This window comes from Babylonia areolata, chromosome 18 (assembly GCF_041734735.1).
Source record: "Babylonia areolata isolate BAREFJ2019XMU chromosome 18, ASM4173473v1, whole genome shotgun sequence".
NCBI lineage: Eukaryota > Metazoa > Mollusca > Gastropoda > Neogastropoda > Buccinidae > Babylonia > Babylonia areolata.
The window spans coordinates 54,784,508-54,802,806 of NC_134893.1; the positions used below are offsets into that span (position 1 = coordinate 54,784,508).

Genomic DNA, 18,299 nt, shown 5'->3' on the forward strand with positions numbered 1-18,299 from the left:
TGTGTGTGTGTGTGTGTGTGTGTGTGCACCGCGCGTGTGTGTGTGTTGCGTGCGTGTGTGTGTGCGTGTGTGTGTGTGTGCGTGCGTGTTTGTGTTTTCTTCAGTTTAACGTCTATTCACTATAAGTGTTTTTAGACTCGCGGAAAACGCTAGGAATTTTTGTAAAATTGAATAATCTTGAAAGACAGAAGATATTGTAAAGACATGCTGAAAGAAAAACAACAGACAAAACGCAGCGAAAAGTGTAAGCGAATCAGTTTTCGCGATACAGATTAGAATTATCGATCCTTCTGGGAAATATTTGTACTTGTATTTCTTTTTATCACAACAGATTTCTCTATGTGAAATTCGGGCTGCTCTCCCCAGGGAGAGCGCGTTGCTATACTACAGCGCCACCCACTTTTTTGTATTTTTTCCTGCATGCAATTTTATTTGTTTTTCCTATCGAAGTGGATTTTCAGTCTAAACAATTTTGCCAGCAACACCCTTTTGTTGCCGTGGGTTCTTTTACGTGCGCTAAGTGCATGCTGCACACGGGACCTCGGTTTATCGTCTCATCCGAATGACTAGCGTCCAGACCACCACTCAAGGTCTAGTGGAGAGGGAGAAAATATCGGCGGCTGAGCCGTGATTCGAACCAGCGCGCTCAGATTCTCTCGCTTCATAGGCGGACGCGTTACCTCTAGGCCATCACTCCACATAAAAGGACATTGGAAAGAACTGTGAGCTAAGTTGTTCACTGTGTAGATGTTTTGTGTTTGTGTGTGTGTGTGTGTGTGTGTGTGTGTGTGTGTGTGTGTGTGTGTGTCCGTGGTAAACTTTAGCATTGCCATTTTCTCGGGAAATACTTTGTCTGCCAATACCAAATTTGGTTTAAACTAATATGAAAAAAATCTTCACAATCATACCAATTATGGGTTGTACGTCTTCCAAATTTAGTAAGTTGACGGCATGACCTCGTTTTCCTTGTTTGCTATTAAAAGAAATGAAACACAAATTCTCGACAGAATATATACAGTGACTAACTACATCATCGACGTGTTTACTGCATATGAATATTCTAAAGTGGACATTGAATTAACTAGAAGGAACATAAAAGAAAAATCGAATAGACCGTTTCGGTCAGCCTCGTCTAGACTGGTCTGTGCAGATCTTGACAAAACAGCTATATGTTGTGGTGTGCCTGAGGCGATGGCAACGTCTCCTTTACCGCGGAATTAAATAATCATCGACGTGTTTAATGCATATGAATGTTTTAAAGTAGATAGTGAATTAACTAGAATGGACACAAAAGAGAAACTGAAATGGACGGTGTCGTTGTTTCTTCTTCTTCTTCTTCTGCGTTCGTAGGCTTCAACTCCCACGTTCACTCGTATATACGCGAGTGGGCTTTTTACGTGTATGACCGTTTTTACCCCGCCATGTAGGCAGCCAAACTCCGCTTTCGGGGGTGTGCATGCTGGGTATGTTCTTGTTTCCATAACCCACCGAACGCTGACATGGATTACAGGATCTTTAACGTGCGTATTTGATCTTATGCTTGCGTATACACACGAAGGGGGTTCAGGCACTGGCAGGTCTGCACATGTTGACCTGGGAGATCGTAAAAATCTCCACCCGTTACCCACCAGGCGCCGTCACCGTGATTCGAACCCGGGACCCTCAGATCGAAAGTCCAACGCTTTAACCATTCTGCTATGGCGCCCGTCGTAGTTTCTAAGTGAGTGCAACTGCTTGTGGAACACGGATCTCTGCAGATCCAGAGAAAAACGGCCATATATTGCTGTGTGCTTGAGGCGTTGGGAACGTCTCCTTTACCGCGGACTTTCAGAAATTCTTAACGCTAAAGGAACATATTTAAATAATAATTTTTGAACATCATTGGTAGACCCGCGTTAGCGCTGTGTGTATGACCACTTATTCTCGATCCGAACATGCTTTGTTCGAATCTGCTTGTAATCCTTTTTTTCCAACGTGAAGCTTTATAATAACAAACACAGAACACATTTTATCCAAAACAATATTTTCTCTAAGTGTGTATCACAAGTGAGTCTTGAAAGCCTTGCCTTTCTTGTTTTTTGTTTGTATTTTGCTGTTATTGCTTCTTCTTCTTTTTTTTAAGGGGTGGGGGTATTATTTTTGTTTTTGTTTTAATCGAGAAGTGCTTTGCTAAGCTGTGTTGTTCTCTGTCGTGTCATGTCGTGTCGTGTTGTTTTGGGTTGCGTCATGCTGGGTGGTGTGCTGTGCTGTGCTGTGGTGTGCTGTGCAGTATTGTTCTGTGCTGTGTTATATTTTCGTGTCGTGTCTGTGACAGGCATGAACATCTTCCTGGCTTTTTTCGTGCTGTTGCTGCTGTTGGCGGACTACACGCCGCGGGCTGCCGCCTCCATCCCCCTCATCGGTACGTGGCTCTCTTTCGTCCCTCTCTCTCTTTCTGGAACATACATACGCTCTATTTTCTTTTTCTTTTTCTTTTTAATGACACAGACACAGACAGAAACACACACGCAGACACACAGGCACAGACAGACACACACACACACGCACAGACACACAGGCACACACACACACACACACACACACAGATGGATACACACACACATACACATACACACAAATATATATATATATATAGAGAGAGAGAGAGAGAGAGTGTGTGTGTGTGTGTGTGTGTGTGTGTGTGTGTGTGTGTGTGTGTGACTATATATATATACCATGGTAGCATAGTGTAAATAAGCTTGTTGCTCATCGTTTTAGAGGCTGCTTTCAATAAAACGTACAAATTCGAGTTCCCCATTCCTCTCTCTCTCTCTCTCTCTCTGTCTCTCACACACACACACACACACACACACACACACACACACACACACACACACACACACAATCCTGTCACATTGTCTCAAAATTGAATGGATCTTTCTGTTCATCCATCTTCACCACCAGTCAGCCAGCCCACCAGAGAGGTGAAGGTCTTATGTGGTTGTTGGACTGCTAACACTGTAACAGAAGGAACTGTGATGTTGTGCTTTACTATAAATTCAGCTTGTAACTGTCCGCCCCCACGTTGCATAAAGTTCAGATCTTTAGTAAAAGTTGGTTGAGCGTTCGTTGGGTACTTACCCTTTGTTGGCAGCCCATTCCCTTTCTTTGTTTCACAATACAGCCACTTCGGTTGAGCAGGGAGTGAGAAACAAAGACACTGCGTCATGGAAGAATAACGTCATACTCTCACTTGGGGGCGGGGGGGGGGGGGGGGGGGGGGGGTTGAACGACGCATCGACATCTCATTGCAGGCGTTCTATTCTTTATAAGGTATCATCTCTAGATATAAATCTAAACTGCTTCGTGAAAAGCAACGTGATCGCAAATAGCGAACTGAATTATCATGTTGGTGGTAATTTCTTTTCTTTTTTATCTGCTTTTTTTTTCCAAAGTGGGGTGTGGTGGGCGTTTGCAAGGTATTTTGTCCAATGCAGTGGTGAGCGGGGGGGTGGGGGGGGGGTGGAGGATATGCACGTTACAAGGTAGTTGACTGTAAAAGTGGCGTTGGGGGTAGAGAAACATGAGGGTGATGCCTCTATCTCCGATGGTAAAGATGAAAGCGGCCAAAAACAACAACAACAAAAAAGAATAGATAATTAATTTAATAGGGAAATATATAAAGAAAGAAAGAAATAATAAACATTTATTTTCGAAAAAAAACACACCCAGAAATGTTCAAGTGAGAAGATGCCATCTAGCCGAAATGTATGTCGGTTTCTCAGTGCAATATTGATTCTTTTCCCTTCGGTAAAGTAAGCTACTGTGTGAAAGGTGGCAATCTAAGTCAAGTGGTGTCCATCCTAGCTTTCCACTTGTTCTGAATACAGAAGGAAGAAGAGAGGAGGCGGGGGTGGGGGGGGGGGAGGGAGGGGGCTGGGGAGAGAGACAGACAGACAGACAGACAGACTGTCAGACAGACAGACAGAGACAAAAAAGAGGACGTACGGGTAGAGGCAGGGAAGAGAAGAAGGACGCAGACACAGACAAACAGACACACTGACATAGATGCACTCATGAAGAGCATATTTTGTGCAGTTCTCTATTGAACTGCATCCAGTTTTGCCCTAAAGAAGGCCAGAGACACACACACACACACAGATAGAGGATGGGTTGGGGGTGGGGGAGGAGAGAGAGAGAGGATTGGGGGGGGGGGAGAGAGAGAAAGAAGAGGATTGGGGGAGAGAGAGAGAGAGAGAGAGAGAGAGAGAGAGAGAGGATAGAGAGAAGAGGATTGGGGGAGAGAGAGAGAGAGATAGAGGATTGGGGTGGGGAAGGAGAAAGAGAGAGAGGGGGGGGTTTGGGGGAGAGAGAGAGAGAGGATTGGGGTGGGGAAGGAGAGAGAGAGAATTAGGGGAGAGAGAGGGGGAGGGCATTGGGCGGAGAGATAGAGAGAGAGAGGGTTTGGAGAGAGAGAGAGAGAGAGAGAGAGAGAGAGGATGGGGGGAGAGAGAGATAGAGGATTGGGGGGGGGGGGGGGTGAGAGAGAGAGACAGACAGAGGACTGGGAGAGAGAGAGAGAGAGGATGGGTGGGAGAGAGAGAGAGGATTGGGGAGAGAGAGAGGATTGGTGAAGAGAGAGGATTGGGGGAGAGACAGAGGACTGGTGGGAAAGAGAGAGAGAGGATTGGAGAGAGAGAGGATTGGTGGGAAAGAGAGAGAGAGGATTGGTGAAGAGAGAGGATTGGGGGAGAGAGAGAGGATTGGTGGGAGAGAGGATTGGAGAGAGAGAGAGGATTGGTGGGAAAGAGAGAGAGAGGATTGGTGAAGAGAGAGGATTGGGGGAGAGAGAGAGGATTGGTGGGAAAGAGAGAGGATTGGAGAGAGAGAGAGGATTGGGGGAGAGAGAGAAGATTGGTAGGAAAGAGAGAGAGGATTGGGGGAGAGAGAGAGGATTGGTGGGAAAGAGAGAGGATTGGAGAGAGAGAGAGAGAGCATTGGGGGGGGAGAGAGAGAGGATTGGTGGAGAGAGAGGATTGGGAGAGAGAGAGGATTGGGGGAGAGAGAGTGGATTGAGAGAGAGAGAGATGGTGGAGAGGATTGGGAGGAGAGAGAGAGGATGAAAGAAATTGTGAAGAGAGAGGATTGGGGAGAGAGAGGATTGGTGAGAGAGAGAGAGAGAGGATTGGGGGAAGAGAGAGAGGATTGGGGAGAGAGAGAGAGGATGAGAAGAGGAGGAGAGAGAGAGATGATTGGTGGAAGAGAGAGGAGGAGGGGGGAGAAGAGAGAGGATTGGGGGAAGAGAGAGAGAAGAGGATTGGGGGAGGAGAGAGAGGGGATGGGGGAGGAGAGAGGATGGGGGAAGAGAGAGGATTGGTGGAGAGAGAGAGAGGATTGGGGAGAGAGGATGGTGGGAAAGAGAGAGAGAGGAGGGGGAGAGAGAGAGGATGGGGGAAAGAGAGAGAGAGGATTGGGGAGAGAGAGAGGATGGGGAGAAAGAGAGGATTGGTGGAGAGAGAGAGAGAGAGGATTGGGGGGAAGGAGAGAGAGGAGAGGATTGGGGGAGAGGAGAGAGAGGATTGGGGGGAAAGAGAGAGGATTGGTGGCGAGAGAAAGAGAGAGGATTGGGGGGAAAGAGAGAGAGAGGATTGGGGGGAGAGAGAGAGGATTGGGGGGAAAGAGAGGATTGGTGGCGAGAGAGAGACAGAGGATTGGGGGAGAGAGGATTGGTGGGAAAGAGAGAGAGAGGATGGGGGGAGAGAGATGATTGGTGGAGAGAGAGAGAGAGGATGGGGGGGGGAGAGAGGATTGGTGGAGAGAGAGAGGATGGGGGGGAGAGAGAGAGAGAGAGAAAGGATTGGGGGGAGAGAGAGAGAGGACTGGGGGGAAAGAGAGAGGATTGGTGGCGAGAGAAAGAGAGAGGATTGGGGGGAAAGAGAGAGAGAGGATTGGGGGGAGAGAGAGAGGATTGGGGGGAAAGAGAGGATTGGTGGCGAGAGAGAGACAGAGGATTGGGGGAGAGAGAGAGAGGATTGGGGGGAAAGAGAGAGAGAGGATGGGGGGAGAGAGAGGATTGGGGGAGAGAGAGAGGGGGGCAATGGGTGGAGAGATGGAGAGAGGGTTTGGAGAGAGAGAGAGGATGGGGGTTGAGAGAGAGAGACAGAGGACTGGGAGAGAGAGAGGGAGGATGGGGGGGAGAGAGGGAGAGGATTGGGAAAGAGAGAGAGAGAGGATTTGGAGAGAGATAGAGGATTGGGAGAGAGAGAGAGGATTGGGAGAGAGAGAGGATTCGGGGGGGGGGGAGGAAGGGAGCGATAGAGGATGGGGGGAGGGAGATAGAGAGAGAGAGGATTGGTGGGGGAGAGAAAGGCAGAGACTATGGATAAACAAACCTTTCCCCATGATTGTTCCAGACCGAGTCTGGAGACGTTATCTCCTTTCCTCCCGCAACCCGAACCGATCTTTCCATCGCACGCGTTCACAACGAACAGACCCCAGAAGAAGAAGTGTCCCCGTCACTCCGTTCACAGGGATCACACACAGCAATCTTGACAGATGAAAATTATAAAGTCTAAAGCCTGTCATACACAGAGCGCTGTCCAAGCGGAGCAATAAGCTTCAAGGCCAGAGCTTTGTTTTTGGAGACCCCATGGGAAAGTTTTCCTCTTGTATTTGATGCCATGTTCTGTATAGATATATACTCGCCGGTATTTTCTCCCCCATCCACTCGACCTTCAATGGTGATCTGGACGCTAGTCATTCAGATGAGACGATAAACCGGGGTCGCATGTGCAGCATGCACTTAACGCACGTAAAAGAACCCATGGCAAAAAAGTGTTGTCCCTGGCAAAATTCTACAGAAAATTCCACTTCGATTTAGTAAAGCAGAAAACATTTGCATTCAGAAAATAAGAAATATTTTTCTTTTGAAATTTGTTCCTCAATATTCTAATTTTGATGAATATTCTAATGATATCGTTTTTTAATGATTGCCCTGAATCATCACCATGCTGATTGTATGTCTGAATTTTGTTGCTTGTCCTAAAGGATTGCCGATCTGAATATTGATGTCATCACTTTCGGGAATTGTTCCCCATAAAGTGTCGCCGTTTTCAGGATCGAGCTTTCTGTTTGAATCGATTAACAGCATGTTTCGTACTTCGCGAATGACGATTTCACTTGGCTATGTTCGTCGAAGACAGTGAAGATAATGATCATCAGCACCACAATCGCCACCATCAAATATTCCATCTACTTTCACATTTCATCAGGAAAAATGCAAGGTCCCATTTCTAGTCTTTGATGCGCATTTGAAAGATGGAAAAGCAGAATACGGCTACCTAGATGGTGTGGTTTAAAAAATATATTTAAAAAACCGTCACATCAATACGAGAGAGCGTGAAAAGTTGCAGCCTACGAATGCAGAAGAAGAAGAAGAACGAGTTGATTAATCGAGATTGAATAACGGAGCACTATTTTTTTCGAGAAAGGAAAGTGTAGGGGGCGCTTAGTGAGGAAGTAGGGCGTAAGCCTCGATCTGAGACAAGTCCCAGTTGTCAATGCTCGCTTCGGCCTCTTGATGTTTGTGCTGTCTGCTACTCCAAAGTCGCTCCCTGGTCTCAGAGATATGAAATGGCTGGACACCGAAGGAGATGGGGTTATTGATATCATTGCTGGACAAACATTACACCTTTACAGCTTCCATTTTTCTTCATCGTCAGTTCTGCGGTGAAATGCCTGATAAAAATATGAACGATACAGTTGACTGATGCTTCAGGGGAATTTAGCTAGCTGGGGAATTATTGTCAGTTGGGAGATGTTAGCTAGCTGTGATGGGGTTTTGCTCCGTTGATGGTGTTTAAAGTATCATCACCATCACCATCATCTTCATCATCGTTATCACCATCAGCAGTAGCAGCAGTATAGTCGTCGTTGTGATTCATTTTCTTTCTCGTTTTTTGTTTGTTTGTTTGTTTGTTTTTTTTTTTTTTTGTTGTTGTTGTTGTTGTTGTTGTTTTTCGATTGCTGTTATTTTGTTGCTTTTTCTTCGTCGTCTTTACTATCTTCATTGTTATCAACAATTTCTAAAAAGTTTTGTTTCTGATATTCGGTACAGACTAACATTCTTCATCAGATTTAAGTAAAACCGCGTGCCAAACATGTACAGACAGAGAGAGAAAGATACAGATCGACAGATAACTAGATAGACAGACAAACGAATAGATATCTCGATCCGAATATACTAAAAACTTTACTTTAAAAAAAAAACCGACATAACCAGAAAAGTCCTCAAAGAATAACAGAACCGGACAAACAGAAAATTTCTCGGGAAGAAGTGGATCAAATGTATGGATCTGTTATAGGCTGAATGATTTACTGAAAATCGTAGACCAAAAGTGCAGACCATTGCCAAATACTGTTCAGAGTTATCTCTATTTGATTTTTGACCGTATTCGTCCTTGTCCCATCTACTACATTCGAAATGTAATTATATCACAGTATAAAATGTGTAAACTTAAGGCTCTTAACAACAGTAAAAACTATGATTTTCCGAAGGGGGAAGGAGAGGGGAGGTAGGGGGAATGAAGGGGAGGCTTAGGTTGTGAATCAAAACTTCCAACGTTATATTCTAGACTACTGTGCCCACCTCACGGATTGAGAACGAACATAGTTGACAGACTTTGGTGAACATGTGTGGAACAGCGTCTTAAAACCTTACGAAGGTGGGTTGCTTCAGTTTTCATAGGTTGAGGATAAGGGGGTGGGGGCAGGGAGGGGGTGGGGAGACATGGTGTGTATGGTGTCACTCAAAACGTACATATTTGAGAGACTGACACGGGGCGATCTTGATACCCAGCCAAACCTCCGTTCAACAACTGAAACGCAGACAGCCCATGTGTGACAAGCTTTAGCCTGGGTCCGACTCAAGGAAACTTGATCGATGTTTGCTGTGGGCGGTCTTGATTCTTCATCTTCCGCAAAAGTTTAAAGCACTGATTTTAATTTAGATTAGTGTTCTGGTCGAAGAGTATTGAATGGAAGGACACCAGATGAGATGGTGTTATTGATATCATTGATGGCAAAAATCCGTACGCGATCACAAAGTATAAAAAAAAAAAATTTAAGAATATAAAAAAGGGGGAGGGGGAGTGGGGGGTGGGGTGGAAGACACCCAACCAAAAACGCTTGGCGAAAATCGCCGGCGAGAAAAGGAATCGATCGACATGGCTGCGATGTCCCCGTTTTTCTCCTTAACTGATTGAATAAAGGTGCCTGTGTTGTCAGAGAAGGCAATAGTGATAGATCATTGAAGGCTGTTTCTTGTTCTTGCTTCTGGGGAAATAGAACACTCCAGGAGAAGAGGAAAGTAGCACTTCCTTCTCCTCCCTCTCTTCCCCCTCCCTTTTTCTCAGAGTTTGTGGTGTGGCATCCTCCTATTCGTGTGTATCTACACAGTGGGCTTTCCATGTGTATGACCATCATTTCCCATCATATAGGCAGCCATACTCCATTTCCGGATACAAAGCACCGATTGTGTGTTGAATGAAATATTGAAATTCATATAGATATACTTAAAGTTTCAGAATCTCATTCAATTCCCTTCAAAAAGAATATATCAAAAAAAGTTTCGAAACTCGGATCCTAATACCTATGCTATAACAGAGACGCAAACAGACAGACAGACTTACAGTGACAGAGCGAAATAGACCACTGGTACTTCCCCTCAAAAAGAACTCTTTTTTTAAATTCTGACTGTCTGTTATCTGTGTCATAACAGAGACAGGAGAGAGACAGACAAACAGACAGACTTACAGACAGAGCCATGGACAAGATACGTAGTATGGATACTTCCACTCAAAAAAATGTTTTTTAACTCTTTACATCCTAATATTTGATCTTTAACAGAGAGACAGACGAGAGACAAACAAACAGATATGTATACAGACAGACGAGACAAAGCGAAATAGACAAGACAGACTATGGGAAAATAGTCTGTTCCCGAAGTTTGTTTGGACAATTCTGAAGATGTTATCTCCTTTTCCTTTGCAAACCACACTAATTTCATCATCACTCGCCCCCGCGACGGACAGACGCCAGAAGAAGGGTCCCCGTCGCCCCATTCACAGCAATCACATTGATGATATTTTTACATCATATCATTTAATATATCATATCATATCATATCATATCATATCATATCATATTGTATTAATTTTTTGTCACAACAGATTTATCTGCATGAAAATCGGGCTGCTGTTCCGCGCAGGGAGAGTGCTTGCCAGAGTGCAGCGCCATCTTTTTTTCTTAATGCATCATAGATAGAATTTGCCAGGGAGAACCCTTTTGTTGCCGCGAGTTCTTTTACGTGCGTTAAGTGCATGCTACCCACGGGTTCTCGGTGTATCGTCTCATCCGAATGACTATAACAGTGTCAATGTCTAGTGGAGGGAGAGAAAATGCTGGCGGGTCTGGGATTCGATCGCGTGCGCTCTGATTCTCTCGCTTCTTTGGCGGACACGTTATCGTTAGGCCACCCCTCCAGATCAGTATGGATGTAAAAAAATTGTAAGACCGAGTGTTGTTGAGCATGACGTCAAGGCAATGGTTTTCCTTTTTAATAATAGAAGACATGGAGGGGGCGGGGGGAATTGTCTTGTATCTAATGCTATGTTCCAAAATAATAGCTTTAGTGTCCAGCTTGACGTGGGTTTGAACCTTAAAATGGATTGACGTAGTTTCAAAAATTACGTCGCACGTTGCTTCGAATTCTGACGCATTGCAATGACGTCCATTCTCAAATCATATCGTCATTTTGATGATGCTGTAAAATTTTTACGACCGCTCTGAAATATTCTCGTCATGTGATGGTGATTGTTCAACATAATGTTCTGAAATAATACCGTCGTGTTAATAAGTTTTGAATTATTGTCATTTTGATTAAATTATCTTATTTTGATTATTGTTTTGGAATGTCGCTGTTTCGGTGATTGTTCTGCAAAATGATCACTTTGATGATTGTTCTGAGATACGATCATGTTGATAATTGCTCTGGCATAATTATTGTTTCAGCTTGTTTGGTAGTAGCTCGGTTATGAAGACTTCCTTTGGCAATGGTCGTTGATGATGGTGATAGTGAGAAGTGGTTGAACTGCGAACACATTTCGTCAAAGCAAAATAGATGTCTGCAAGAGTTGTATTCTATTCATATTCGCTTGGGCACAGATTTCCGGAAGGTCGCAAACCAGTTTCATAAATCGTGTTAAGACGACCGACGAAGCGCTTTTCAGGGGACGGGGGGGGAAAAAAACCCGGTCACTGACAAATTAAGGCACAAACTTCGGCCTGAGACGAGTCCCAGTTGTCATTGCTTGCTCCGAGCTCCCGATGTTTGCGCTGTCTGCTACTCCCAAAGTCGCCCACTGATCGAAGAGATAGGAAAGAACCGGACACCCAAGGAGACTGGATAATTGATATCATTGCCAGACAAACGTCCTACAGCTTCTATTTTTCTTCTTCATCAGTGTCTGTGGTCAGGCGCCTGATGGTCTGAGTGATACGACATAATCAATCGATTGATGCTTCAGGGGAATTCAGCAAGTCGGGGTGGGGGGGTAGTATTTCTCTTCATTGTTCTTGTTTTATCAGCGTCATTGTCATCATCATCGTCATCAGCGTGGAAGTAATCGTCATCATCATCATCATCATTGTTATCATTAGTATTATTATCATCATCTTCTTCTTCTTCTTAATTATCATTATGTTGTTTTTGTTTCCATTATCACTGTCATTATTAATGTCGTTGTTCACACACACACACACACACACACACACACACAGAGAGAGACGATAGCGTAAAATTCGTCATTTCTTAACTTTGTCTTTCTTCTTTTTCTTTTTTCTTTTTTCCACACAATATGAAAACCTATTCACTTAAAAAAAAAAAACCTGAGCCACAGAAGGCTCTCAGATTATTGTTCTAATCATTACTATTATGTTAATGTTGTTCTTGATGTTGTTAACAAACACACATAGACAGAAAGACAGACAGCGTCAATTTCCATTTCTTACTCTCTTTTTTTCCATATGAATTGTATCAAACCCTTTTTATTTAGAAAGACTAAGCCAGAGAAGGATCTCAAAGGACTGAACCAGACAGTGCACATGGGGCAGAAGGAGATCAATCAGAAGGGCTTTAGATAACTGTTTCTGTTATTACTGTTATCATCCGTGTTGTTGTTAACAAACACGCATAAATGCGATAAAGGGACAGACAGAGTAAAATTCTTCATTTCCTACATTTTAAGATAGATTATATTAAAACGTTTTTATTTAGGACTGGGGCAGAGATGGATCTCATATCATTGTTTCTATTATTACTATTATCAAAAATGTTATTGTTGTTGTAAATAAAAACGCCTAAACAGAAAGGCAATGTGAATTTCTTCCTTTCTTTCCCCTTTTTTCAGTTAAATTATATCAAAATCTGTTATTGGGAAAGACTAGGCCAGAGAGGGATCTCAAGGAATGAATGACTTAACCCGACAGAGCATGTGGGGGAGAATGGGATCAACCAGTAGGACCAGTTATGGGTTGAATGAAACATTGAACCTCACACACTCAAAGAACAGACCATTCCCAAAAATCGTACACATAGGAGTGTGGATGTCATCTTGTGACCTCCGTACATTAATCTCTTCATCGTACTTTTTCTTAAAAGTCGAATAGAATCCGAAAGAACTATACTTTCCAGCTGCTACATTCTAATGACATCACAGATGAAATCAATATCGTTAAATCAAATCCCGCGGTAGATAGGTAGCAGAACAAACTGTTTTCGAAGGTCGTCGGGAGGGAGTTAGAATGGACATATAGTGTAGGCTGTGACTCAAAACATTTACAGTACTGAATTACTGAATTATAAACGTATAGCCTGTTCAAAACAGTCAAAACACAAACACACACACACACACGTGCGCGCGCGCGCACACACACACACACACACACACACATATTCGCTCATGTTCGTGGAGTGCATTTTTCCTTCACAATATTTTTCCCCTCGCACAGTATCGTTTACACTAGTTACAGTGAAAAGACGTTACATTTTGGGGGGAGAAAAAAAAGTCTAGTTGTGGAAAATGCGAAACTGGGGGAGGTTGAAGGGAGGGGCGGGGGGCAGAAAGGGTTTGTTTTTTGTTGAATGTTTTTTCTTTGGGGGGGATGGGGGGCACAGAAACGTGCAAAGGAATGGGAGGTGGGTGAATGCTGCCTTTACGTTCGTGAAAGACATGAATAACCTTGCCCGCCAGCTAGTCCTGCACTCATTCAGCAACCACGCTTCAACATTGCCTTTAGCCTGGGCCTGACTCGAGAGTTCCCAGCTGTTGATCAATGTTCGCTGTAGGGCTCTCTTGATCCTTCATCTATCCGCTTTGTTCAAGATCTAGGTTTTAATTCAGATTCGGCTTTTTGAACGAAGAGTTTTGAATGGACGGACACTAGAAGATGGAAATGGTGTACACTGATGTTATTCATGGCCAAAATTCATGGGCACGATCGGGAAGTAATGGAAAAGGTGAAATACTTGACGACGAAAAAACGCTTCTGGAAATGGCCGGCGAAAAAAAAAAAAAAAAAAAACGAAGGATGCTAGCTACATGGCTGCGACTTTCCCCGTTGTTCTTTATTAGCTAATTGAATGATGGTGCGTGTGTTTTTGGAGAAGAAAGTTGTAGCAGAGCACCGAAGAACTTATCTTACTTTTACCGCTGACAAATTGGAAATGCCTGGAAGAGTAAAGCTGCTTCTTCTTCTCCTCCTCCTCCTTCTTCTCCTCATTCTCCTCCCACTTCTTCTTCTTCTTCGTTCATTTCAACGAGTAAGTGTTCAAGTATATTATTAGTATGACCGTGGTATGATACTAAGTAGCTGTTAGCAGTATATGTGTGTGTGTGTGTGTGTGTGTGTGTGTGTGTGTGAAATGCCAATAATGGATCGAAAGAAATACCGAAACTCAAAAACGAAAAAATGTCAAAAGCTTATCATTTTCTCGTCCGAAAATACCACGGAAACTCAGACACCAAAAAAAACACTATCACAAAAAATGAGAGAGAGAGAGAGAGATGGGGAGGGGGTGCAACATAAAACAAAACAAATTCCGAAATCTATAGTTGCAAGATTTTCACGTGGCTCTTTTGCATGTTTCCCTCACCAAGTGGATATACTGAAAGGAAAAGGAAAAATAATTAAACGGGCTTTTAACATTCAAGACCTAAAAGTCGAGAGAAAAAAAAAACCCGAACCAGCTCGTAACAGATACACAGAGAGTAAGAAGAAAGAACGGAGAGACAGACCGACAAACGGAAGGTTGTGGATAAACAGACCGTTCCAAAAGATAGTCTTGACGAGTCTGGAGATGCTATCTCCTTTTCTCTCGCAACCCGAACCGATCTCTCCATCACACACGTTCACGACGGACAGACGCCAGAAGAAGTGTCCCCCCCCCCCCCCACCCCCTCGCCCACCCCCCCCACCCCCCACCCCCGTCACTCCGTTCACATGGATCACACAGATCAGTCTGGACAGATGAAAATTATAACACGAAGGCCTGTCATAGACTGGGCATTGTCGAGCAGATCACTGGCGTCAACGCAAAAAAACAACAAAAGTCCCGTGTTTTGGAGAAATGGAAAATTTGTTCTCTTTCGTCCAATGCGAAGTTAATTGACGCAGGTTTCAATCATCAGCCCAGTAAGGAATGCCACCGAGAAAATCTAACTGCTGCGCTAATGTTATGGCAGACTGGGGATGAGTGTTTGGTGATTTGAAAAAGGTTAGTGACGCACGTTTCGTTGATAAACCATACTTCGCTGTGCTGTCTTTTCTGAAATATCGTTATATTTTGATGATTGTTCTAAATATCATCATTCTGTGTGTGTGTGTTTGTTGTTGTTGTTGTTTTTTCTGGGACATAAGATAATTCTGTTGTTGTTTTTCTTCTTCTTTTCTTTTCCTTTTCTTTTTTTTTTAAACATCACCTGTTCATTGATTGTTGAGTTATATTATGACCGTTATGAGGATTGCTGTAAAATATGGCCATTTTGAGGATTGCTCTGTATAGTCTTTTTTTTTCAAACCGGTTTGATTAATCGCGATTAGACAGTTTTGCATTGTTCGGGCGAAAACGCAGGAAAAACAACAACAAAACAAAGAAAACACACACACACAAAAAAAAATACACAAACCTGAGAAAGTAGAGAGTAAGCCTGGACCTGACACGAACTGCAAGAGTCAATGCTGGCTTCAGGCTCTTGATGTTTGTGCTGTATGCCACCCCAAAGTCGCTCCCTGATCGTAGAGATCTGAAATGGCTGGACACCGAAGGAGATGGGGTTATTGATATCATTGCTGGACAAACACTACACCTTCCATTCTTCTTCTTCGTCAGTGTCTGTTGCGGTAGAGTGCCCGAAAAAAATGAACGATACAACACGATCAGATGACATATCGGAGGGAATTTTCGTCATTAATTTTATTGTTGTTAACAACAGTTTTATCGTTCGGATATTGTAATCATTACCATCGTTATCGTGATCATGGAGCGGTGGCCTAGTGAGAAGGCGTCCGCGCAGGAATCGAAAGAATATTAGCGCTGGGGATTGAGTCCCACATCAACTGTTACTTTCTTCCTCTCCACCAGACATTGAGGGGTGGTCTGGACGCTAGTCTTTCGTATTATCATCATCATTACTATTATTACTATTATTGTTAATGTTGTTGCTATTATTTATGTATTTGATTATTCAACTATGTTATAAACTCTCCTTGATTTACGGGCTTATGTATTATTGTAACCTACTTGTTTATATTTGAAGGTCGTTTTACATGTTTTTAGTAATGTCGTATGAGTGTGAAATGGTGACTGATGGCGGGCGCATGGATACTTGATGCAGCTGAGATTATGTGCTTCTGAGCGTATGCAAATCAGCTAAATGGCTTATGTATGGCTATATTTGTACTGTATAGAACTTAACTGTGTGCCACCACACCAAGCATCTCCTTTTAAGGACAATAAATTATCTTGTGATCTTGTGAGAAGAGACATCCACTTTGATGGGAAAACAAATAAACCTGCAGGCAGAAAACAAAGGGAGGAAAAGTGTTGGGGCGCTGCACCGTAGCAAAAGGTTCTCCGTGGGGACAGCAACCTGAATTTCACACATAGAAATTTGGTGTTAAAAAAAGAGTAATACAATGCACTTATCATCATTGTTATTGTCGTTGCCATTTCCATCATCCTTGTCGGCATCTTCATTATCGCCATCATTATCATTGTCACCCTCATTATTATCAACGTTGCGGTTTTATAGGAGTAGGGAAGGGAGTAGGAAGATAAGATAAGATAAGAATAACTTTATTATCTCTAACTGGAGAAATTTGGTCAGGTGCATTATCACAACATAGACAAGTAAACAACATGGGGACCATAACTGTAAAAGTCAACAACAGCTTTTACGAACATTACGAAGATACAAATGTAAAAAATATCACATTCACCGTTTCATACATACATCCACACACTGCAGGTAATAACTAGTATTCTTAATGTAAAAACAGAAAGAATTAATAAACATTATTTGAATATAATTATAAACATAGCCTACTATGCTGCACATTGATTATAATAGATAAGTTAAGAATAAAGATAAATTGCGGAAAACCGCAACCAGATAATCAGCACACACCCGCACCCACCCACCCCCCACCCACCCCACACACGCGGATTACTTGATTAAACAAGAGTAATAAACATATGTTCTCAAATAAAAGCATTTCACATATTCGCTTTTAAAAACATTGCAATTAATCATTACATCGTAATTATTAACATAAACATATTTAGAATATGGACGTTAGCATTAAAAGGGAGGGGCAGAGGGGTGGGCATCAGGGAAAACTGGGGGAGAGAGGGTCAGTTGTGAGTCAAAACATTTGCAAATTATAAACATCAAGCCTATCGAAGACAGGAAGCCAAATATTACAATTTTCGAGGGGGCTACCCCCGAAAGCGGAGTATGGCTGCTTACATGGCGGGTTAAAAACGGCCATGCACGTAAAGCCCACTCGCATATATTATACGAGTGAATGTGGGAGTTGCAGCCCACGAACGCAGAAGAAGAAGAAGGGGGAAAAGGGTGGGGTGGTGGGGGACAGGATGATGGGAGGCTGGGAAAATACAGGCTGTTCATCAGTGTATGGGAGGCACGAAACCTTCATTCAACGACCGATAAATTTCAGCGTTTCATGTGCGACAAGCTTTACCTGACAATGCCCAGTCCGTTGATCAATGATCGCTGCAGGGCTCGCTTGGTTTTTCATCTTCTACTTCATCTTCATCCTCTAAGTTTAAGGCACTGATTTTCATTTAGATTTGTCTTCTCTTCGAGGAGTATTGAATGACAGGGCACCAGATGAGATAGTGTTATTGATATTATTAATAGCAAAAAATTCGCAGGGGCGACCGGGAAGAAAAAGAAAACGCTGGACGAAGAAAAACGCTCGGCGAAAATCGTTGTCGAGAAAAGGAATCGATTGACATGGCTGCGATGTCCCCGTTTTTCCTCTTAACTGATTGAACAATGGCGCATGTGTTGTCGGTGGAGGCAATTGTGATAGATCATTGAAGACTTTCTTCTGATAGAATAGAAACACCCAGATGAGGAAGAAAGATCCTCGACTTCTTCCTCTTCTTTCTCCTCCTGTCTTCTCTTCTTCTTCTTCTTCTGCTGCTGCTGCTGCTGCTGCTGCTTCTGCCTCTTCATCACCCTCCACTTCCTCTTCCTCCTCCTTCTTATCATTATTTTTCTCCTTCTTTCGTTTCCGCCTCCTGTTCCCCCTCCCACTCTTTTTCGCCATTCCTGGATGAAATATTATAACAGATATATAGGCTTTGATGGAGTTCGCACATCACTACTGGAATCTCTGTTCCAAGTCCTTCGTCTTCTTCTTCTTCTTCTATTTCTTCTTCTCATGATCATAATCGCCATTACCAGTAGCAGTAATAGAAGTAGAATCGTCATCATAATGATAATCATCATCATCAGATCAACAGGTCACATTAAGGCAAAATTTGTGTTGTCTTTTTCGAGGTATGAAAGAGAGAAACCGAGACAGAGAGGCACAGACAGAGGCACAAAAACTGGATTGACAAACAGACTCTCTCACACACACACACACACACACACACACACACACACACACACACACACAGCGCATACACATACACATACACACGAGCGTGCGCGCACTCGCAAACGAGT

The 18,299-nt window shown here is 43.3% G+C and overlaps 1 protein-coding gene across 2 annotated transcripts in view; it reads left to right on the top strand.

Annotated features, from left to right (window-relative positions):
* LOC143292074 (neuronal acetylcholine receptor subunit alpha-7-like) overlaps positions 1-18,299 on the top strand; it is a 149,765-nt gene that overhangs the window by 115,507 nt on the left and 15,959 nt on the right. For both annotated transcript variants that reach the window (XM_076602253.1, XM_076602252.1), the window contains exon 7: positions 2,315-2,401. In XM_076602253.1, the coding sequence (XP_076458368.1) occupies positions 2,315-2,401 (87 nt within the window). The remainder of the gene's footprint in view (positions 1-2,314; positions 2,402-18,299) is intronic.